This window comes from Protopterus annectens, chromosome 4.part0 (assembly GCF_019279795.1).
Source record: "Protopterus annectens isolate FY-2018-M chromosome 4.part0, PAN1.0, whole genome shotgun sequence".
Classification (NCBI taxonomy): Eukaryota; Metazoa; Chordata; order Ceratodontiformes; family Protopteridae; genus Protopterus; species Protopterus annectens.
This window is the reverse complement of record NC_056733.1, coordinates 916,517,901-916,543,303: the sequence shown is the minus strand read 5'-3', so window position 1 is coordinate 916,543,303 and position 25,403 is coordinate 916,517,901. Positions and strand designations below refer to the sequence as shown.

Below are 25,403 nucleotides of genomic sequence, written 5' to 3'. Positions count from 1 at the left end.
TTATAATACAGGACTGAGGAAACACTGCATCTGTTATAATACAGGACTGAGGAAACACTGCATTTGTTATAATACAGGACTGAGGAAAGAAAATATTTACCTAAGAATACACTGCATCTGTTATAATACAAGACTGAGGAAACAGTGCATCTGTTATAATACAGGACTGAGGAAAGAAAATATTTACCTAAGGATACACTGCATCTGTTATAATACAGGACTGAGGAAACACTGCATCTGTTATAATACAGGACTGAGGAAACACTGCATCTGTTATAATACAGGACTAAGGAAACACTGCATCTGTTATAATACAGGACTGAGGAAAGAAAATCTTATACCTAAGGATACTCTGTTATACAAGACTGAGAACAGCACGGGATCGCTAAACATTTGATCTGATAGCAAGCAAATTCACCCAATGCTTTAAGCACTGTTGACATTTCTAACTTGATTTCATTTGCATACATTTCCTTTTAAAAGCTTCCATAAGGCTTTTGCACGTGGCTATAAGTACAAGTAAAACAGAAAGCAATATGGTACGGTAGTCTGAAAATCCATCCCTCAGGCAATTTGCAAACATGCCGACTAATGCAGGTTAATTCTTAAAGTAAATACATACAAATATAGATAAGATACAACATGTTAAGGTGCATAAAGCTTGTGCAGTAAAACAGTACACAGGTTCAAGCAGTTTTTCTCTAACTATACGTCTGCAGTTGTTTTAGAGACTTGCATACAAAGCTACACTAATCAACTGCAGAAATCATTGCTATGATCTATTTTAAACATGACAGTTGTAAAAACGTGTCAAATATTGTTGTTGAAGTTATTCAGAAGCCTTTTCATAATATTAAAAAGATGCTTCAGAATGCTCTCGTACCTTTGAAAATATGCAAGTGTTGATCGAATTACATACGTTATCACAGCAAATAATAAAAGAAACAGCCTGTGAGTAATTAGTACATTCGGCAATACTCTTGTGCTGGGCTTCAGTGAATTAAGAAATTAAAATACCTTCCAGGGAATGATACAATATACTGCAAGGTCACACACTGTATGTTTTTTTTGTTAAGTTAACATCAACAGTGTAGCCATGTCAAAGAAAGACTATGAAGTGTTCCACACTGCCATCTGGTGGACAAATGATAAACCGCTTTTATTCTTCACAACTGAAGTACTGAATCCTATATGTGCACAACTTTTATGACCAATTTGAAGATTTAAGTCTAGTAAGTTAAATACGAATTACTGTACTGTCAAATTATTTAAGAGAAGTGCATTAAAAGTATTATAGTTAAGGTGCATCATATTGTATATTGTTAACCCAAGTCAAAGAATATTTGTATTACGTAACAGTGCTAGTTCAGAGCATGTGAACTTAACTGAAGAAACGTGAAAGCAATGCATACTTACGTATACATCAGTTTAAAAAAAAAAAAAAACTAACATGTCTAAGTTAATTTCCTTTGCTATTTTATACCAAGGTTGTCCACATAACTTGTTCAAGAGAACCTGCTAGGATAAACAATAGCTCTGTAAATCTTGAGCTAGCAGTACCAACTAGTAAACCACATATTTGGTTCACTTTTGTAATGGGTTGTATTCTGAATTATAGAAACAGCACAGGTTCAGGCGTAACGTATTTATGAAACTCCACTCTTGAAAGTACAGTAAGCTCCAGACACAATGTCACACCTTGCTTTTCCTGTAATATCATTATAGCTACTTAAACGTCACTGTAGCTCCTCCACTCTTGTCAGTGGACCACACAGCATGAGCTTTCTCTGCATTCTGCAGAACCTGCAGCTTAGCTACCCTTCTGGGGACCTTCACTATAATAAACCTAAGCCTCTGGAAGAGGCACCATCTGCTACAGTCTATAAGTGCCTTTAAGGCAAACTCCTTTCATTTCCTCAGTAGTAGGAATTTGCATTTACCTTGCTTTGGCCATTTCTTCTTACGTCCTTGTGTTTGAGAGTTTCAGCAGTCATGCGTTGTAATTACTGCAAAGGATGATTTGTTAATAAGCATAAGTTGAATAATAAATGACTAAGATTTTAATAACTTAGTTCTAAATAAGGGTGAGAAACAAAATGTAAATGCATAACTTGCTCTAACCTAGGCTGATAACCGTTTCTGGACCTAATACCTAATGTCTTTTTCTGAAGGCAGCACAGTTCTTGCAAACGAGAGACAGTGCTCCTCTGCTAGCCTAAAATGGCATTTTGAATGCAAGTCCCTTGTCAGAATTTGCCTTCTGCATATGAAAATGCACGTGCGAGCGCGCGCGCACACACACACACACACACACACACACACACACACACACACACACACACACACACACACACACGCACACACTTTTCTGAGAATGTCATGGCCCTCAGAAAATTCTGGATTTCAAGTCCAAGAAAGATTAACCGTTACCTGTCAAAACAATTAATAACAATCAAATAGCAAAAGCTAAAGAGCTTCCAAAATGGGCACTTATTGTTTTCTTGAAGTTACCAGAAATGATCAAAGTAGAGAAATGAGTGACATCTGATCAGTTCTTGAAGCAACCAATGTTTTCTTTAAAGCCGTACTGCAGACCAATGTCTGGGAAGGAGGATGAGCTCAGCAACTGGCGACTCCCATGAAAGCTAAGGAGGCAGGCTTGTCACCCGCCACTGGCTCTTACGTTAATAGTTAGTTGCTAGACATTCAGTCTAGGAAACCATTCATGAGATTTGCTGAAATTCCCAATTGCATAAAAGCAGCGTCTAGTTAAGGGACTTGCTGAAGATCATACAGTAAGCAGATGAAAGCAAAAGGAATCAAACCCTGAACCACAGAAGTAGCTTCTTAACATCTCGCACCCTTAATCCTCTTTGCCAACAGAGACAAAAACATACAACTGAGGGGATTTGAATTCACAACCCTCTTCAATGACATTCCACCAAGCACTTCCTTTACAAGCCGAGTTACAGAAGTAAGTCATTTTCTGCAGACAAAGTCTTTTAACACAACCGTGATCCCTACAACAAACATGCAGATGGTTAAACTACTCAGCTAAAGAACCAAGTTAGACTGAGTATTATGTATATGACTTACTGATGTTGGACAAAACAGCTTCCAATACAAGAAAAGATCAAACACGCGGCAGACTTGAGACATGACGTTATCACAAGCTATGGATGAACGCACATCAAATGAAATTACAAGGAATTAACTGGGTAAATGGAGATGCAAGATGAAATAGAAGTCAAAGTAAAAATGGAGCACAGAATGAAAATGCACAACAGCAAAAACTGATGCGAAGAACAAAAGTACGGCACAAACGAAATTCAAGCCTGATGTACTACTAGATCGGCATGAAAACAAAATCGGCTTTAACAGAATGTACATATAAATTAAAACACATAAAATAGGATGCTTGTTGGTATTACTAAAACTGGAAAAAGTTCAAGGCACCAACTCTGAAATAAAAAAAAAAATAAAGGCATCGGTCAGACTGGCAAGAGAAACCCAGAATTAAAAAAATGAGGTGTGGAATTTAAACAAGACACTGGCAGAAGTAATAATATGCAAGAAAATATTCTAAAGCACCGAGGTTCAAATGCACAAGCAAAAGCAGGGTGCATACCGCTGGCATACTGAGGGCACCAAGTAAAGCTAGTGCGTCAAAAAACGTTGAACTTGAAGATATAAACAGAAAGGATAGGATCCCCCTCAAATACAACCAATGAAAGAAAAAGGTAATTCACCTAATGTTCTGGGTCATTTGTTCAGTCAGAAGACAGGCATAGTGAAATACATTCAAACTATTCCCTCACACAGTACGTGTCTACAAGAACATTTGCACAGTCACAAAGCCTTACTGAACACAGTAGAAAGCCATAGCTGAAGCATGTTGCAGGCACAACTATTCTTATTTGCAGGCTTGGTTAGCTTGCTAGGAAAATATCATTTTCAGTTAAGTCTACAAGCTGTGTCAGTAAAACATGCTCCTAGGAAAAAACAAGCAGCTCTCAGTACCAAGAATAATCCGGAAATGAAGCAAATGGAAAGCAAGTGTGGGAGTTAAGAAATACCGCTAAATGAATGTGTGAGCAGTATGTTTGTAAGTGTGAGTTATTAAGAAACACCGCTAAATGAATGTGTGAGCAGTATGTTCATAAGTGTGAGTTATTAAGAAACACCGCTTAATGAACGTGTGAGCAGTATGTTCGTAAGTGTGGGAGTTATTAAGAAACACTTCTAAATGAATGTGTGAGCAGTTGGGAGTTATTAAGAAACACCGGTAAATGAATGTGTGAGCAGTATGTTCGTAAGTGTGGGAGTTATTAAGAAACACCACTAAATGAATGTGTGAGCAGTATGTTCGTAAGTGTGGGAGTTATTAAGAAACACCACTAAATGAATGTGTGAGCAGTATGTTCGTAAGTGTGGGAGTTATTAAGAAACACCATTAAATGAATGTGTGAGCAGTATGTTCGTAAGTGTGGGAGTTATTAAGAAACACCACTAAATGAATGTGTGAGCAGTATGTTCGTAAGTGTGGGAGTTAAGAAACACCATTAAATGAATGTGTGAGCAGTATGTTCGTAAGTGTGGGAGTTATTAAGAAACACCACTAAATGAATGTGTGAGCAGTATGTTCGTAAGTGTGGGAGTTATTAAGAAACACCGCTAAATGAATGTGTGAGCAGTATGTTCGTAAGTGTGGGAGTTATTAAGAAACACCGCTAAATGAATGTGTGAGCAGTATGTTCGTAAGTGTGGGAGTTATTAAGAAACACTGCTAAATGAATGTGTGAGCAGTATGTTCGTAAGTGTGGGAGTTATTAAGAAACACCGCTAAATGAATGTGTGAGCAGTATGTTCGTAAGTGTGGGAGTTATTAAGAAACACCGCTAAATGAATGTGTGAGCAGTATGTTCACTACTGTGAAACAAGATGACATCTGTGCTTGTACACATGGTGCTGTTCTACAAGATCTGAATAAAGTAATTAAAAAGAGCACTCTAGCCACTGCTTATAGATTCAACTATGTCAAATGTTAAGCTCCTTGGATTATTAGATGCAAACCAGAGATTCCAGCACATAAAGCTAGATGAAGAAAGCTCCAAGTTACATATGCTTAACATGCCACTGAGAAAGTAAAAAATTATAACGACTTTCCTTTCACTTGGCATCTTTTGAACATAAGTATTTCAAAGAGCAGATGCAGAAGTAAATCGAAGCCTTAAATGGTGTTGTGAACATAAGCAATGATCTGTTTGAGTAGGATCACACATAAATAAAAGAATAGGGCAAAATTCTGAAATGTTAATGGAAGTACAGTTGTGTTATGTGCTTACCATAAATGTATCTGTTTAGGAAAACTGACAGACACAGTCAATACTTCTCAGGATATCCTGCCCGACTTCCAAAGCTCTATCTTCCTTTCTGAGTGAGAGAGTGAGAGAGAGAGAGAGAGTGAGAAAGTGAGAGAGAGCGAGAGAGAGAAGGTACAAACTGGATCACATGGGAAACCACCCAAACCTAAGGTACAAAGAAAAAATGAGAAATGGGAGGGAACCTGAACTGTAGTAAAGGTACTGGAACATCTACATTTGAGGTAAATTTCCAACATAACTGTACTAACTGTAACATAACTGTACTATATTTATTGAACTATTCACCTCTTCAGTTATTACTTCTTGGGAAGATTCCCAAAGCCAAACAATACATACTAGACAGTGACTAGCAGAAGAAACTGGTTTGGATAAGCCTTGCAGTACAACAAAAGTCAAACCCTGCCCTTGCTCTGAGGAGATCCCCTAAATTATAGTATCATGAGAATATATGCACCGAGGACCAGGTACCTGCTTATAAGACAGAGTGAGTATCGACCCCCTCAGTGGCACTGGTGGGATTGGCTTTTACGCGCCCATGGAGTACTTTTACCGTTATCACAGTAGCAACAGAAATCAAAGTGCGAGCCATTTGGAAATACTGGTTTACCTTCGTTGCCCTTAGCTTAAGGATTATTTAGGTAGTTTGTCTTTCTGAACTCTCTAGTTCTTTGAAGTAAAATGCCAGCTGTCTGTAAACATCCAAAGAATCAAGGGGTTTTCTTCTTTGTTTTAGGGGTTAGGAAATTACACAAGTAAATAAATAGCTTGACTGAGGGACAACTCTTCGACACCTTTAGGTATACAAGACGACTGTGTGAAGTGGCACTATGTTCTAATGGAAAACTAAAAATGGTTCCTGCACATGAATGTTAGTACTAACAAAAAAATAGCCACCAGAGCAGTACCAAGCTATTCTGGCACCCACTGTGGTCCTTTGATTAGGCACCCCCTCTCCTCAACTTTTATGCTGAGGAGAAAAAACTCTTCCTCAATCTGAATCTGGTGCTCCTGGGAGCAAGCCGTGGCCATTCATTCCAACATTCCAAGCTAAACTCCTTCAAGATAAAAACAAAAAGTTCTGTTCCCCAATCTGGCATTCCTAATGTAAAGGACAAGTCAGTTCAGTTCACTGCAGTCCATGATCCAAAGGGGGGAAAGCTAATTTTAAACTGTAGCAAGCAGGTGTTCCAGTTTATGCCACACACTGAGTGCTAAAGCGCTTCAGTTGATACCACAAATACACCAGCATTAATTTCTGAAGGCCAATAATGCACCTGGAAACCCGATCACTACCCCAAACACTTTGCGCCTGAGCTGGGTGCTCCTTTTGCCCCATCCTAGGTACAATCCTGACCAAAATGAAAAACTGAAGGGATGCAAAAGCAGCTGGCTCATACTGGACTAGACAGCTTCTCTAAGACACGGAGAAGATCTCATGATGGAGCAGTCTCATTTCTTGAAAGAATAAGATGTAAAACCTCTTTTAAGCTTTTAAAAACTGTTACACTGAAGGCTTAGAATACAAAGGAAGTTCCACGGCCAGTCAGGCTGAAACATGAATCTTTGAAGAGCAGCAGAGAGTACTTGACAATTACTGATGACATTTTCTGACTGTGTGAGCACCTGCAACTCCTTTTTTTTTAAATGCTCCAAAAAAAGTTAAGTTCTTACCATAATGTTTCATCTGTGTTGTTGATCTTCAGTCATTCGTTACTGATGGGTGTCTGTTCTGTCCTCGGAATCAAGTTGGCCTTTATAACAAGCGCATGACAGCCAAAAAACTCTCGAGCTAAGCTTACCCGTAGTGCTCCTCTCCCTGTTGCCTCAGATCGAGTTTGCCCGTAAGAAAGAAAGTGGAACCTTTTTCTGAGCAAATTCCCTAAAAATGGGATATGGAACAAATCCGAACCTTCAGGAATCTTATGGAGGGGGAAGGAGGGTGGGATGTAATGAATGAATATCAACAACACAGATGGAACATTATGGTAAAAACATAACTTCTTTATCTGATGTTTTTAATCTTCATTCATTCACTACTTATGGGACAGAGTCCCTAGCTACTTTATTTCCCAGGAGGCCCTATAGACGGATATTCTTGAGCATCACTGAACCAAAGGAGGCTCTCCCTCTGGAGACCAAATCCCATTTTTAATGAGTGATAAAGGTATGAGGAGTGGCCGATGTTGCTGCTGCACAAATGTCATCCATGGAAGCTCTTGAATGAAAAGCAACAGATGTTGTGACTGATCTGGTTGAACGCGGTTTGACCTTGTGAGGTAGAAGAGCTTTGTTTTGTTGGTAAATAAAGCCAAAACAATCTCTCAACCATTTGGATAGAGTTACTTTGGAAACAAATCTTCCCAATTTTGATCCTAAGAATGATACGAATAATTGGTCAGATTTCTGTACTAATTTACTCCTGTCCAAGTAGAATTACAAGTAAATGTAGTGAATATTCTCCTTTGTGGCAGGTCTATTCTTTGATTGATAATGAAATTGGAAATAACTTTGGGTAAGAAGGTGGGATTAGTCCAGAGTGATACTCTGTCTTTGTGGAAAACCATGTAAGCACGTTTTATGCACAAAGCCTGTAATTCTGATATTCGCCTTGCTGAAATAATAGATACCAAGAATAAAGTTTTCCAGGATAAGAATTTCATATTGCAAATGGCAGCAGGTTCAAAACTGGGAAGAGTCACGGATTGTAGGACTAGTGTTAAATTCCAGGGTTCGATTGGCTCTTTGAAGGGGGGGGGGGGGCGTCTAATGTGGTTGACGCCTTTTAAAAAGGTTTTACAGAGACAGTGAGAAATCAAGGATGAGTCCTGGAAACCATTATGGAAGTAAGAGATAACAGCCAGGTGAACCCAAATAGTTGAGGCTGCCGCTCCTGAATGGAGGAGATTCGATAAATAGTCCAGTATAAAATCCAGCGGAGCTGAAAATGGGTCTATTCCCTTCTCACGAGACCAAATTATGAATCTTTTCCACTTGCTGAGGTAAAGCTTCCTGGTGGATGGTTTATGGGACTTGCAGGTGCGACAACAATTCCGGAGTTGGATCCAGAATCCATGGTTGGTGTACTAGGTGAGGCCAAAGGAAGGGAACCAAACTTGTCGGGGCCAATAGGGTGCAATGAGGACTAATTTGCTTCTCAACCGAAGGGCTTTCTTTAGAAATTGCAGGATCAGAAGAAGGGGAGAGTAAGCATAAAGAAGTCCCGTGGGCCAATCATGTACCAGAGCGTCCCTTGGGGACTCCCCCTGTGGGAGAATTAGGGAAAAGTAGCTGCTACATTTGTGGTTTGTGGGGAATATGAAAAGATCGCAGCAAGGCTGACCCCTACAATGAAGATCTTCACCACTATGACAGGACTGAGGGACCACTCATAAGGCAGGAGACTACATCTGCTCAGTTTGTCTGCAATCACTTTGGAATCCCCAGGAATGTGCATTGTATCAGAAAGTGGTTGGAAGATAACTCCCATTGCTAAATTATCATGGCTTCCCGACACAATGGGTGGTACTTTGTTCCCTACTGTTTGTTGATAAAGCAGACTACAGACAAGTTGTTCGACTGGATAGCAACTGTTCCTGATGGAAGGACAAACTGAAATGCTTGCAACGCTAGAAGCACTGCCCTCAGTTCTAGAACACGGACATGCAGATTGGCCTCCACTGGGGACTAAGTGCCCTGGACCGTCTTTCTCTGAAGGCCCCCCCCCATCAGAGAAGCATCCGTGGTCACTATAGCCTTGGGCTGACAGGGGAAGAAAGGACGACTCCATAGGCCTTTTTCTGTCTTCATCCACCAGAATAAATCTTGTTTGCAACGATTTGTTACGCGGATCTGAAAGGACATCGGATGAGTCAAACAGGACCACTGTGTTAGAAGAAGCCATTGTAGAAGTCTCATGTGTAGTCTCACCACGGGAACTATTGTAATTGATGCTGCCGTTCATCCTAGTAGTTAAAGGAAGTCTCACCACGGGAACTATTGTAATTGATGCTGCCATTCATCCTAGTAGTTAAAGGACTGCCCGAGCTGAAACGTTGTCCTGAGAGAGAGAGAGAGTACCACCCAGCGTTAGGACCCTAGTCTGTTTAATCTGTGAAGAGGGAGGGAGACTAGCCAAGTTTGAGTGCTGAAAGTTGCCCCTATGAATTCCAGAGTTTGAGAAGGAGTCAACTTGCATTTCTTCTCGCTTACTGAGATCGCTAGGTATTTTGCTAGCTTTAGAGTGTAAGGCTGTAACCAGTAGACCCTTGGTGGGGGCGTTAAGGAGCCAATCGCCTAAATACAGAAACACCCAGAATCCTTGCTGTCTCAAGTGAGCTGTTACCACTGCCATGCATTTAGTGAACACTCTGTGGACCATAGAGAGACCAAAGGGCAGTGCTTGGAATTGGTATTGATTGGTTCCCAGCAGGAAGTGGAGAAATCTTCTGGAGTGTTTGTCCATTGTTATGTGGTAATACTCATCCTGAAAATCTGTCGAACACATCCAATCGTCTTTTTCCAGGAACGGAAGGATAGACTGAACCGTGAATATCCGGAATTTTGTCTGTCTGACAGATTTGTTTAGGATGCTGAAGTCGAAGATTGGCCTCCAGTCCCCTGTCTTTTTGGACACTAAAAAGAACCTTGAGTAAAAAATGGATTCTATCTGGTCTGGTGGGACTGTTTGGATGATTATTTTTTGAAGCGGCTTTCGAATTTCTTGGGCAGCTATGTCCCTCTGACTGGATGGAACATCGAGGATTTGCCTTTGCGGTTCGGGTAAAGGTCAAAGGAGATGTGGTAACCTCTCATAATTATCGTCTGCACCCATGAATCTGTGGTTATGGATTGCCAGGCAAGATTGTGCAGAGAAAACCACCCCCCAACTGCTTCCAGAGGTAAGCAATCGGGCCACTCTTCAGGAGCGCTGATAGGGCTGTCCAGAAAAGGAATCTCTGGATCCCTGATTACATGGACCCCCTCTGCCTATGTGGAAGTGTCTTTCAGATGAGTTTCCCCCTCTACCCCAGGGGGTAAACTCGCCATGTGTATCATGGAAAGGACCCTGGGATTTCTTGTGCCACATCTTTGCACTCCTCGGATTCCTAGAGTAGGATTGTTGGGGGTGGAAAAACATACGCCCATGGCAGACAGGGTCTTGCCGTCCTTTTCACACCTGGCTAATGTGTTTTTCACTTTGGGCCAAAAAGGGAAGAAGCTTCCACTGAAGCGTTGAGAAAAGAAGACTTAAAAGGGTCTGCAAAATCACATAGGTGCATCCAGGTGTGGCGTCTCATGACAACACCTGCACCCGCTGCTCTAGCCGCCCCTCTGGTAGTATGAGAGATCAACTGCATGGAAGAATTAGATACAGATACCAGACTGCAGTAATGTCTCCATATCTTTTATGAAGCACATCTTATCTAAACAGATACCCAGAGTCCCCCCACACATTGAGTTTCTAAAGCTTCTCAAGGCAACCTTTACACATACAGCATATTACAGGACCCTCTCCATGTCCCTACACGAGCACGGGGATTCCCAGAAGTTTTAGAAGAAATTCCTGTAAGCAACAAGCCATAAATCCTAAGTGACTTCAATTATCCCACTACAAAATGGAGCACCTACACCTCTAATGTAGGGTATATGCCTAGGGATTTAAGGATGTGATGCACAGGAATACCCTGGATCAAACAGCAAAACCACTAGAGACCAAAATATTCTTGATGAATGCCTCCAAATACTTCCTCTACCTCTTCCATTTAACTAGTCTCTACTTTCACCAATTAAGTCAGACCATAAACCTGTGACATTTACTCTGAGAACCACCATACTTCCTGAACCAAGTTTTCATGTTTAAGAGACTAGTTCCAACTGGCAGTCCTTAAATAATGCATAACTACACAGAACAGCTTCCTTATAGCTTGCCAAAGCAAATTTAAAAATTGACTTGCCCCTCCCAAAAATGTAACTGTCAAGTTCTAAGAAACAAGTGTATTTATGGAGTCTGTTGCATAAAAGATAAAAAAGTTTAATGTAGCCTTTAACCAAAACCTCCTGAATCACCCCAATGTTATAGAAGAGTGATCATTCCATCAACTGGAATTTATGTAAGAAAAAGATAAGACAGAAAATCCTTTCTGAAATAGCAACTCCCCCTTTTGATTTTAGAAATTATACAACTTCATACAATACTCTGTACCGTCTTCCTTACCATTACATGACACAGTGTGCAAATCTCTGAGGCATAATGCCAGACTTTCTCATTAGATGCCCTTTGCCAGCTAGAGTTTCTTCAAAAATCAAGTCTACCCTCTTCTTATCTAGACTGATACCCATAGTTTCAGCTTATTAAAGTTGAATGGAACACTGAAGATTGACAGCTTTATCCTCCAATAACTTCACATAAACATTACTGACATCAGTTACAGGTGGACGTACACAGGACAGAAAACGCCTTCACCGCAAGTTACCACACAACTTAATGAATATCCCCTGGCAAATACAACTTTCCACATAATTATAAATCACTCCTACAGAAAAAAAAAATAAACCCTGAGTATTAAAAAATATTACAAAGCTCAAATTTAAGGCTGCTGTAGTCTAAAGCCTCAGAAGGCAGTGCACTTATTCTCACTGGGCCATCAGTTTCCTCAATAACAGAATCAAACACAGTTTGTTTCTCGACGCACCAAAGCCCTTAGGGCTTGTGCAAAAGTGGCTTCTGATTTTGAATTTTCACTTTGCACCAAGCCACTGATAAGCTTAAATTACCTGCAGTACCTCCTGCTGGTCCAAAAGAGTCTTGGGAGCCAGACGAGAGAACTACTTTTAAAAAAGATGGACAAAGCAGGTGTAACTCAACACCTGTAACAATTGGTTACTGGTTTTCTTTCTTTTCTTGTGAAGCCAAGTAATCTGGAATAGTCTTAAATTCTTATAACAGCCTCTTGTTTGACATGCTGCCATTGTACAGCTTGTGTTTTGTCCCTTTAATGAGTGTTTGAAACCTTCCAAGTAGAGATCCTAACTACTTTCTTGTGATTGGAGCACTAGGCACATAACTTCTATGAGCATGCTCATCTCTGACCTTGCTTTCCGACGGTCACAACCACTTAAATTTACATCCAACTGTTACTTTGCAGCTTCTCCGGTGTCCCACTGCAGAGTATATTTTCCACCTAATCCAGTCTTCCTGAATAATCCCACCCTCTAACATCTCGGGTTTTACATAGAATTTAGCCATTAGAGTCTGTACCCCACTGGAGTGTTTCAGAAACACTTTTGAACTCTTAATGCTTTGTTATCTATCCGCTGCCAAAATATCTTCATCCATTTTGCTATTCAATTTAAAGATCTCTGCAAAGAAGCTGGTCTAAGTAAACAGATCTTCCTTTTGAGGATACTAGCAGGTGGAAGGCCATGCTTGATGCTGAATCCTGGGTTATGTTACCTTTGTCTGACATATGGACACCTTAATGAAACTGGTTTAATTTCTGTAATTCAGCTTCCTCTTGGTGCCGTCTGTTAACAATACATTACTCTTCTCACACCTGCAACATACACAAAAGGGCAGAAAGTCCTTACTTTAGCAAACGAATATTAATTCAACTTATTAGAACAGAAGCATTATTAAAAGCAAGGAGCCATATCAAACGTACCTCCTCCTTTACCAGTTTTATTCCAAAAGTCTAAGACTGTCTCTGCCTCACCTACAGTCTGAACTCAAGCTATATTATTTGCTGTCTGATGTGCCTCTGGCCCAGGTCATGGCTGAAAAGAGTCTTCAGACCAGTACCACTGCCCAGTTATATCAGATAAAGTAAATGTTTTCATGGCCAAAAGCAATGCTTTTACCTCACGTATGTTAATCTTCTTCTACAGCCTGGTCTCGCCTGCATTTCGTCTGTTCCAAATGCAGACAATGATACTGCTGCTGCCAAAGCTGAAGCATCACTGGGCCTTCCTCACATGCAGTCTGGCTGAAAGGATTGTCAGAACTGATGAAGATATGTCCCTAGGCCCTTGAGATCCTCCTGTCATACATCTGTGACTTTTTCTCTTCATCTGCAAGTAGTTTCTGTCTTGGGGACCTTTCCTTGAGAAGGTAAAGGCTGCCTTGTCCATGTCTAAGATGGTTCCCAAGGAAAGTTCTGACTTGTTTGGGGCTGGGACTGATTAGGGGAGGTTATATACAGAAGCCCAGACTGATCAGGCAGTCCGCAGTAAGCAAAGATCTCTGCCTCTTCCACTGAAGGTGGTCAGAAGAACTGAAGAGGCTCCTAGCAATAGAGGCTATATTACAAGTGCCTCACACACCTAGCAAGACTTTATGAAATTCTGACGTAAAACCAGTACTGTCTCAACAGGGACTTTGATACACCTGATGGAAAGTTCTGAGCAGGAAAAAAGATCTATGGATAAGATGATGGCAAATCAGGTAACAGTTGCTTATGCCAATGAAAGATGCTGAAGTTATTCAGGAGGATTAAGAGAAAATGCACAATCTTTGTGTTAAGTATCAAAGGAAAGGAGTGTAAAGCAGGAAAAGGCTCTGGGGGTGCTGATCACTGCAGCACTGGATTACCCAGAGTGCAGTAAAAGGGCATTAGAAGCAGTGAACAAAATTTTAGGGTCATGTCTCCTAAGGAAAAACTCCAGAGGTACAGCAGTAATGTTTTTGTTCTACTGGGCCAAGGTAAGGCCATACCTTTATCACCGTTGAAGTGACACGGTGACACCCCATGTGCAAAAATGGAAAAAGGGGTTGCAGGCGGATGGAAACAAGGCCGGGGAAGTCAGGATGGCAAAAAAGTCCAGAGAAAGCTACCAGGTGGCTGTATGGGTTGTAGTGGAAAGGATATGACTGGATTAGAGGAGACGGGCTCTTCTCATTTCAAACTAAAAGAAATAAAAACATAACAATATGCGCACACAAGATCATGTCAAGGGGAATGTGAACAAATCGTTCTGAATATGAGAAATAAAAATATACAATATGCACATACAAGACCATGTCAGGGGGATGTGAATGAATCATTTTGAAAATGGGGAAAGGAGGGTACAGGCAGAACACTAAGGCTCAACTGCTCCCTGTACCTGCAAGAGGCTTATGGATCCGCAGCATTGGACCACAAGGGTGGCTAACTGACATGGACTTCATGGTGGCATTCAAAAGGGCCTCGGGCAGATAAAGGACTGCAAAGGACCGACGCCTAAGCGTTCATCGGTTGAAAGAGGCACAGGCCGAACAGGCTGCTACGTCGTGGGCTGGGCCTAAACAAGGCAGACAGTAAGAGTGGAAATCTTTATGAGGTATTTGTTTCCCACAGGTTAAACAATTGTTAACTTTTTCTGACATCGGCTGAGGCAAGAAAGAGTCCCCAACGGGGTACTTAGCTTTAGAAGTCTTCGAAGTAGTATTCGGTAGAAGTAATCTCTGGATCCGACCGACCGGCACTTGCGAACAGCTTCTGCTTCGGGCGCCACGCGGCAAGAAAGACTGAGGAAAATGGCGTCGGCTGATGCTTATATACCCGAAGACCAACAGAGATGACGTCGGGTGAAGTGCGACATCAGCCGAAGCCGGACCCGGACTTTGGAATCCGGCCGACTGCAGGGCTGCCTGACGACAGGACAACCCACTTGTTATGACTGCAGATGCATCCATGAAGGACATCACTAAAAACTGTGGAAGAACTGTCTGCATCCTCGTAGCTCTGGATGAATAAGCCTATGGAATTAAAGTCTCCGGCACAACTCGCTAAGTTTCATGTGCATGTTAACATCACTACTTCCCTGTATGTTTAGTTGCATTGTTCTCTTGAAAAAAAAACTGCCTAAGAACTGATCTGCATTATTTTTTTTTATATTATGAAAGGACTGCATGCTGATTAATTTTCTGTCACAGGTTCATGTTTTTTCCTAAATCCACACTTGTTATATGCTGATTACCTTCAGACTGTTCTGGATGTTCTTTTCGATACCATAAAAATGAAAATGCTAACTTTAATAAAGAAAATCATGTGCAAAATTCTGAATCCTGAACCAGCAGTAAAGAAATGGTGTCATCTGGTGAAGATGCTCTCTGTTGACACCAGCGGGATGTGGACTGAATGTCTTTGTTACTATCTACCTAAACAAACAAGATAAATGGCATATGTATGTGCAGTTCACTCAATGTAAGGAATACGTGAGACAATTTTTTGTCTGGAGTTGCACTCAGATACTACAGTTCTGTTACCAGATCCCTACGTTGATTGAACATTAATATCAACATAGACACCCCAGAAATTTGAACACACAGCAGGGTTTCTCTATGCAGAGAACTCAGGGAATCAATCACTGCAAACATTTTGAATTATGACTAGCCAAACAGCTAAGAACTCAGTACGCTGGAATACCTGAAACTGCAATGCTATAAAAATTTGATCACAGTGGCTGACATGGGAAAATGCTTCCATACACATGGGCTGGGCATGCTAACAGATATGGAACTGTGCCAGCAGCCCTAGTGGCACAGGTGGGATAATACTACTGAAAACAGAGCCACGTAACATGCAACAAGCACTTAACAAGTCTGATGACAGAAGCAATAAGAACAGGACATGCATTATCTGTACTACACAATCCTCCTGTGAACTGCTCCTAGCAAACACACTTAATACAAGAGCTTCAGCGATGCACTTACCAGGAAACTGATATGTATATCCAGGTGTGAGACCTGTGTAGCCACGACTAGCATAAGTAGCAGCTTGGAATCCTGGATAACCTGTCAGAGGGAAAAAGGACCTCATCACAATCAAATGACACTATGCAGATCATTTGTGGCACAAATATGCAAACCTCAGTGACAATGCCGATGCAAAAGACTACAAAAAACAAATGCACTAAAACGAGCATGTGACACAGGTATACACCTTTAAACAGTGACAACGGCACAAGTCTGGTCAAGTTTCCGTATGCAAAGTCTGCTAAAATTCAGGAACATGGTGAGCAAGTGAAAACAACAACACTTCAAAACTCACATGTGATAATAGAAACAGAACTCCAACAACTTTCCACCTGAAGCAACTCAGCATGCCCAAGTCAACAAAATGGCATTTTATATATCCATACTCCTGCCTAATTAATGTACTTAACTATGAGGTTGCCACATTTTAGGGAGAAAAATATCTGCCAGTTGATGGCAGCCCTGGAAATGCAGCACAGTGATTTCTTGCAAAGCACAATTCAGAACTTTTATGTGCAAAATCACAGCATACCACCAGATTTTCACCTAGAAGCTTTTCTGCACTGCTTTTTCTCAGTACTTGCATGTGAATAAGCATAAATTTTTCTGAACTTCAGGTCTTACTGGGGAAGAGGGCCCTTGTACTGTAACCAGTGTAATGGTGTCTGACTAGAACCAGTTCATCTGTGGTATTTTATTAGACAAGTTGGCTGATTAACAGATACTTTTCACCACAACCCAGGCCACAGAGATCAAGACTGAATACTGGAGCTGTGAGGCAGAGATCTTACCAGCAAGTTACCAGCTTCAGATTTACATCACTAAATGCTTGCAGAATACCCATGCTGAGAGCAAAACAAAATGATACAACACTCTCCCATCATATAGTCCAGTGAAAACACACAACACTGCAACTGCTGGGTAGCATAAGAATGCTCTGTTCTTGTACTCTCCTTATGAGAGTACACAGAATACATTCTGCTGTCATACCTCCCATGAAACATACAAGCACTCAAACATGATACATTCTGTCATACCTCCCATGAAACATACAAGCACTCAAACATGATACATTCTGTCATACCTCCCATGAAGCATACAAACACTCAAACAGAATAGTTGTGTAAAACCTTACCATAACTATAGATGTCCTTATCTTCTATGTTGCATATTCCTTACATATGGATTGTATTCTGCCCAAACGATTCAATGTCCGGCCTGTATACAAAACCTTAGAGCCACTGCCTGTACGTGGGACGTCACATGTAGGCAAAGACAACATCAGCTATAAAAGGGATGTCCACACGTACCATCTTCAGAACAAGAAAGCCCCATGAGGAAAACCCCAGGACAGCCTAGCTGGATCATCCTAGGAAAGAGCAAGCTGTAGGGGGAAGGCGAGAGGGATAGAATACTGCAACACAGAAGAGAAGGACATCTATGGTTATGGTAAGATTTTACACAACTATTCTATGTCCTTCTATTCAATGTTGCAGTATTCCTTACATATGGGAGAGTGCAAGATCTGAAAAGGGAATCTAGGGAGGAGGATACAGAAGGGGGGAATGAAGGGGAAGCATTTTCTAAGAATCCATGCAGAACTGCCCTAGCAAATCCTGCTCTGGAACTGGAAACAGTGTCCAATTTGTAATGGTTCTTGAAGGTGTGAACATATGACCAAGTGGCTGCTTCCATGATGGAATGGGCATCTAGACCCCTGAAGAAGGTGCCTGAGGATGCAACTGACCTAGTAGAATGTGCCATGGAATTCATAGCAAAACACAACAGTCTTAGAAATCCATGTGGACACAGTTTGCTGGACACGGGTAAGCCCAGAGCCCTGGGATGAAATGAGACAAAGTTGGTCAGACTTCCTGACAGACTTTCTCTTGTCAAGGTAAAAATCTGAGTTGTCTATGTACATCTATGGTATGTAGAATCCTCTCACTAGAAGACTGAGGTGAAGGGAAGAAGGCAGGCAATTGGATGGATTGATTAAGTGACAACTCGTTCACCACTTTTGGAATGAAGGAAGAGTTGTTTTTTAAGGATACTCTGTCTTTATGAAAGACCAGCAAAGGAGGTGCCCTGGATAAGTTTTTCCAGCACATAAACTTAATGCCAAGAAAAGTATAGTTATCCCCTTTGGAAAAAAACATGTACCCATGAATTACCACATAGGTGACAGTACACTAAACACCGAAAGTCTGATGAGAGACTTAGGGACACAGGTGGAGAGTGGTCTCACCTTCGATAACCATATCGCCAAAACAGTTAGGAAATCCTTTTATGTGGCACACCTCATCACTAAGGGCTTTTCATGCAGAAAAAAGGAGGTCATTGTCCCACTGTACTCATCCCTCATTAGACTCATTATAGAGTACAATGCCCCATTTGGTATGTACCTCACAAGGCATCTGCAACAGCTGGAAAGGCCGCAGAAATGCCTCACTAAAAGAATCACAGGCCTAAAGCAGATGCCCTATACTGACCGTCTAAAAAACTCCAGCTATACCCTGTGGCATATCGTCTACTCAAAGGCGATCTCTGCTTAACATATAACACCATGTCAAACACTGAGGTGTTGGACATGCTCCACTTAAAGAAATCCCAATCCCTCAGAGCCACACACTCCAGGGATCTAAACCTTGTCATCATAATGAACAAAACATGCTGGAGGAATAGGTTCCTGACCCAGAGACTCCTCATACTCTGGAATAGACTGCCCATACATGTCAAGCAGAGCGCCTCCTTGGCGCTCTTCAAAAGGAACCTTGACGATTGGATGGGAGAAAGGAAATTCACCCCGGGGATCACATCAGTTGCCCTGCTAGACAGGGGTCCAAGGAAGTAAATATTGTGGTAAGAAATATCCAGGGAATTGTTATGGCTAGGCTTGTATAGGCCCTAGGGCTGATAGCCTAGTACCAACCTATGAACCTATAATTGAGATCCCAAAGAGGAGGAATTGGTTTCCTGGGGTCTTAAGTGTAGGACACCCTTTAGAAAAGCATAACTTCTAACCTGGAAGCTAGTGGAGAGGTCAAAGTCAAGGCAGAACAAATGGACTAACTGAGGAGTAAGAAAGGCCACTGTTGAGTAACTTACACACGTAGGAAAGCACATGTCTGCACCAAAGGGATCCACTGACCACTGCTGAGTACGTCACACAGGTAGGAAAGCACAAGGGGAATGTCTGCACCAAAGGGATCCACTGACCACTGTTGAGTAACTCACACAGGTAGGAAAGCACTAGGGGAATGTCCGCAACCAGAGGGATCCACTGACCACTGTTGAGTAACTCACACAGGTAGGAAAGTACTAGGAGAATGTCTGCACCAAAGGGATCCACTTTCCTCTTTTGTCACCAAATGGAAAATCTGCTACACTTGGACATACAAGACTTTTTAATAGTGGGTTTCCTGGCCTGCTGCAAAACCCTTAGCTAGAGAATAGGTATCTGAAAGGGATCAAAAGTTGATCACCCACAAGGTCAGCTGTAGAGTTAGCAAAGATGGGTGAATCAATGATCCCTTGTCCTCAGTGAGCAGGTCCAGACAGTGAGGTAACTTGTAGTGATGACCCTTGGCTAACTGCAGAAGAGGGAACCAGTGCTGTCTTGGCCAAAAGGGAGTCACTAACAAGATTTTTGGTTCACCCTGTAGAATTTTCAAAAGAACTTTTTGAATTAAGGACAAGGGGGGAATGCATACAGTAACCTCCCCTTCCATGAAAATGAGAGGGTGTCCACCTTCCACACTTGAGGATGATGGACCCTGGCACAAAAGCGAGGAAGCTGTCTGTTCATGGGGAGGCAAATAGGTCCAGATTATGAGTACCCCACTGGTGAACTAGGTCCAGGAACACATCCCTGTGGAGTATCCACCCGTGAGATTGCGTCATGGACCTGCTTAATCCATCTGCCACCGAGTTCTGCGTTGAAGGAAGACACACAGCATGCAGAGTTACCTTGTATAAGGCAGCCAATTCCCAAGCTTTGATGGCCAAAAGACAGAGGAGATAAGATGCTGTGCCCCCTGCCTGCTTACGTACCAAAGGACCATGGTCTTGTCTGTGAGAATCTTCAGAGGCCCTGGCAAGAGCAGAGGGTGAAAGGTCTGTAAGGCTAAAAGAAAAGCCCTTATTTCCCCTGACATTGATATGTTCCTTCCTTTGAGAAGGGGACCAAAGGCCCTGAACTTCTCTGGAAGCAAATGTTGCTCCCCACCCAAAGTCTGAGGCATCTGTGAAGAGTTGCTGAACTGGTTGAGGAACCTGAAGAGGTAAGGCCAGGGTTCTGATTGATTTGCTGCATCCAACAACCTAACTCCTTTCAGGCAGGGGAGGAGTGGAATCATGACAACTAAGGGATGGGCATGCTAGGAGCAAACTGTCTTGAGAAACCACTGGAACTTTCTCATGTGTAGCTTTGCAAAAGGCAGCATGGGAATAGTAGAAGCCATGGACCCCAGCAATCTCAGAAACACCCTGGCCATGATGGAAGGAAGAGGCAGAAGAACCTCCATTAATGCCATGAGATAGGTTGCTTTCTCCACAGGGAGGAAAACCATCATCATATCTGTGCAAAACCTGCACCCCAGGAATATAAGATCCTCACTTGGTGCGAGACATGATTTTTTGAGATTTGTTGTGAAACCCAGTGCCAGCTGAAAAGGGATGGCTAGGTTCAAATGTTGAGTTAAGAGGTATGGGCTGCTGGACAGAAACAGCAATCGTCTACATATGGGTAAATCTGAAGTCCTTTCAGCCTTAAATATGTAATGGCTGGGGCTAGGCACTTTGCGAATATCCTTGGAGCAGTAGAAAGACCAAAGGGCAAAGCAGTAAAATTGAAGTGCAAAGAACCCACCGAGAAGTGCAAAAATGTTCTGAAGAAGGGGTGTATAGGGATATGAAGGTATGCATCCTTGAGATCCAGGGAAGCTAAGAAAGCTTGAGGGGTGACCAGGGGCAGAAGACTAGGTAGGAACAACATTCTGAAGGAAGGCACCACCAGGAAGATGTTTAACAGGGAGAGATCTAAGACAGGCCTCCGAGGGCCATCTTTCCTTAGAACTGGAAACATCCTGGAATAAAAATCCCTTCCCTGCTGGTCTTGAGGGACAGACTGAATGGTTCCTTGTTTGCATAGTTGATCCAGAAACAGGGAAATCAGATGCAGTTGAATGAAGGGAGGTTGAGGTATTCTGTTAAAATGAGGGAGGGTCTTCCAAGTCAAGTCACTGGGCAGCGCAGTGGTGCAGCGGTTAATGCTGTCACCTCACAGCAAGAGGTTCTTTGGTTCGATTCCCGGCTGGGGTGTCTTCTGTGTGGAGTTTGCATGTTCTCCCTGAGTTCGTGTGGGTTTCCTCCGGGTACTCCGGTTTCCTCCCACATTCTAAAGACATGCTTCTGGAGCGTTTCTCCCCGGGCCTCCGCTGAAAACAGGATCTGTGGAACCTAGTCGGACTTTCCCGGTCAACAAATGTTAAATAAAAGTATCAGTTTTGGATAACTGAACTCACCCAGGAGTGAGAGGTAAAGGGACAGAGGGGTATGACTTGAAAGAGGATGCAAGATATCACAGAGGACTTTGGGCTGAAAGGGCTGCTGAGGAGCAGCCACAACAGCAGCTGCAGGAGTAATAGTGTCGGCCCAAGGGTGCCTCCTGGAAGGCTTGCGTGATCTAGTTCCAGAAGGAACAGATGTAGAGGAACAAGCAGGTTTCCCAACAAAGGAAGTCTTGGTAGGAAAATTTCTATGAAATTTTGGAACTGGTGAAACCAGTAAGTGTTTTAAATTCTGAAGCTCCTTACCTTATTCCTGCAGTAACAGCTCTGCAGCTGCTTTGCCAAACAGGGAGGAATCGTCAAGAGGAGCATCAAGCAATTTTGCCTTGATGTCATCAGGAAGTGCCTGGAGACGTAGCTGGGAATGTCGTCTTACAACAGAAGCAGAAGCTGCTGGCAGAGGGCTCCACTGCATCGCAGCTACACTTGATAAGAGTGTCTCACTACCTGTGAGGAGGATGATAGGAGAGATAGGACCAGAGATTTAGCCTCTGAATTTGGTAATGAGGAAAGTCTAGGTGGCCTCAGTAAGCAAGGCCAGAGCATACCTGGACATGTGTGTCTGGTAATTAATTGCCCTGATAGTCAATGCAGAAAAAGTATACAGTTTCTTTCTCAACCTTTCCAAAATTTTACTTTCCTTACCAGAAAGGAGCAACTTGGATGAAGGAGAAAGCTGTGAGAACTTATCTGAGGTAATGGAAACTACAGCAGGCTCAGCTGAGGGGCATTTAAAATGAAATTTGCTATCCTCAGGGACCCTATAGAAATGTTCAGGTCTCTTTGGGCAGGGGCTTGGCAGTCAGGGTCTTAGATGCAGCCTCGAAAACATCTAAAAAGGCTGGCAGTATTGGAGGGACTGCTGAAGGTGGCGGGACCTCCATCTGTAGAAGCTCATAATATCTCTTCTGTTCTTCTGAGATCTGAGAGGAATTCCACTTAAAAATACTTCCTCATTTTATTAACAGTTTCCCCATAGGAAAACTCTTCCATGCATATTCCAGACTCCTCAGAATCTGTGTCATGAATTTGAAGTTCTGCAGGCTACTCTGAGATGAGGCCTTGGACCACAGATGGCTGCACTGGAGAAGAGGCACAGCCTGGGCCTGCTATGGGTGAAGGCAAAACCGCAGACCTCAAAGCCATCGAGGCCTTAAGGCCCTGAGAGAAAACTTCCCAGTCTGACGGGGTAGAAGGAGCAGGAACATGCCTGGTACTTTGCTTCTTTTTCACAGGCTTTTCCGGAGGGAAGGCGGACTTAACCCTAACCTCCGGTAGTTTTTTGGACAAGGAAACTGGAGCAGTTCCTGAGTCTTCTGCAATCACTAGCCGCGGTTCCCCCAAGTCGTCCGAACCAGACGTCTGCATAGCCTCAGACGTTGCAGGATCCACACTCCTGAGGCTTCCATCCAGGGAGCAGACCCTACCTCCAATTGTACTGCCTGGTTTTCATCAACCTCAAGGGGTATGTTAGAGGGAGTAGGTGCAGGTAAAGAGGATTTGGGCCTAGCCTTGCAGACCTTCCTCTTTACAGACAGCTCAGAAGTACTCGCAGAGCACTCCATAGCGTCCCTAGACACGTCTGAGCCTTTGATTTTCTAAGATTAAATTCAAAGCCGACAAGCAACTGCGCAATGTTTTGGGAACGAAGGCCTGACAAATAGAGCAGGATCAGTAGTCGTGAGCAGGCCCTAAACAAAACAAGCACACCTCGTGACTATCTTTATGTGGAATTTGCCTTCTACACCTACACTTGCCCTTCCTGAATGACATTAACAAAACAAAAGGCATTAGCAATATATTAAACCCCACTATGGAGTACTTATCTGAAGCTGTAAGACAAACCAACGGGATTCAACTGCATACAGAAAGTACGAGCTGATCCTTCCGAATGGCAGTGAAAAAGTTCTGAAGATGGTACGTGCAGACATCCCTTTTATGGCTGACATCTTTGCCTATGTGCGACGTCCTATGTACAGGCAGTGGCTCTAAGCTTTTACATAAAGGCCGGATGTCAGGTCATTTGGGCAGAATACTCCTTATATGTAAGGAATACTGCAACATTGAATAGAAGGACATATAATACATTCTGTCATACCTCCCTTGAAAACTTGCAAACACTCAAACATAATACATTAGGTTATCACACCTCCCATGAAACATACAAACACTCAGACATAATCAATTCAGCCTTCATACCTCCCATAAAATATACAAATGCTCAAACACAATGCATTCTGTCATACCTCCCATAAAACATATAACCACTCAAACATAATGCATTCTGTCCTACCTTCCATGAAACATACAAACATAATACATTCTGTCCTACCTTCCATGAAACATGCAAACATAATACATTCTGTCCTACCTTCCATGAAACATACAAACATAAAACATTCTGTCCTACCTCCCATGAAACATACAAACTCTCAAACATAATGCATTCTGTCATACCTCCCATGAAACACACAAACATAATAAATTCTGCTGTCATACCTCCCGTGAAACATATAAACACTCAAACACAATACATTCTGTCCTACTTCCCATGAAAACAAACACTCAAACATAATACATTCTGTCATACCTCCCATGAAAACAAACACTCAGACATAATACATTCTATCATACCTCCCATGAAAACATACATACACTCAAATATTCTGCTGCCCTATTACCTCTTGGCAACATACAAATAACACTCTCATACACTCCATGAAAAAACAGAACTCCTCAAACATCATACTGTCATACCTTCCCATGACAGCACAGAAATAACACTCGACTGTCATACTATCCCATGAAAACATACAAATATTCTATTGTCACGTCTCGTAGGTCAACGTATCACCACTGCATTGCCATATACCGCGATGAAAGTGTACAGAAAAGGCAACGCTGCCACACCCTTACAAAACACAGTAAAAATACTATGTTTGCATACTGTCTCATGACAAAATGCAAAACTCAGCTGTGCAGCTCTCCTACGAATGACAAAACAATGTGCTACTGCAGATTCCTACAATAATGTACAAATGGTATGCTATACTCTCACAAGAGCATGCAAAGTAACACTACACCATCACACACACTTTGGCATGGCCCATCTCTGTTGTAATGTTCTTACAGGACAGAATACAAGCAAAACATTTCACTGTATTCTTCCATGGTGGCATACAAACGAGTGTGAGTGTGTGTGAGTGTGTGTGAGTGTGTGTGAGTGTGTGTGAGTGTGTGTGAGTGTGTGTGAGTGTGTGTGAGTGTGTGTGAGTGTGTGTGAGTGTGTGTGTGTGTGTGTGAGTGTGAGTGTGAGTGTGAGTGTGAGTGTGAGTGTGAGTGTGAGTGTGAGTGTGAGTGTGTGTGTGAGTAAAACTCTGTCAAAACTTAAGCCTGTCCACTTCAGCACTCACAGTCAACTGCTTTTACGGATCTGTTCTGAAAATGTTTTGGAGTTCTAAGACTATTTCCATAGATTTAATGACACCAACAAAGGTATTGCACAGACTATACATAAAAACAGAATAATGTACTCCACTATAAAACTGTAAATCTTAATGAGATGAACAGACTAGCTCATTTCCTTCCTGGCAGTGATCTCTTACCATAAGTCACAACCCTGACATCATTTACAAGCAAATGTCACAGCCCTCCTTAGCAAGTTTCAACTACAAACCTGTTAGCACCAGGAGGACTGCAAAGCCAAGCACAGACAAC

At 42.3% G+C, this 25,403-nt stretch overlaps 1 protein-coding gene across 8 annotated transcripts in view; it reads right to left on the bottom strand.

Moving 5' to 3' along the window:
• Positions 1–25,403, bottom strand: part of MSI1 (musashi RNA binding protein 1) — a 755,253-nt gene that overhangs the window by 171,989 nt on the left and 557,861 nt on the right. For all 8 annotated transcript variants that reach the window (XM_044068892.1, XM_044068894.1, XM_044068889.1 and 5 more), the window contains exon 10: positions 16,075–16,155. In XM_044068892.1, coding sequence (XP_043924827.1) covers positions 16,075–16,155 — 81 coding nt within the window. The remainder of the gene's footprint in view (positions 1–16,074; positions 16,156–25,403) is intronic.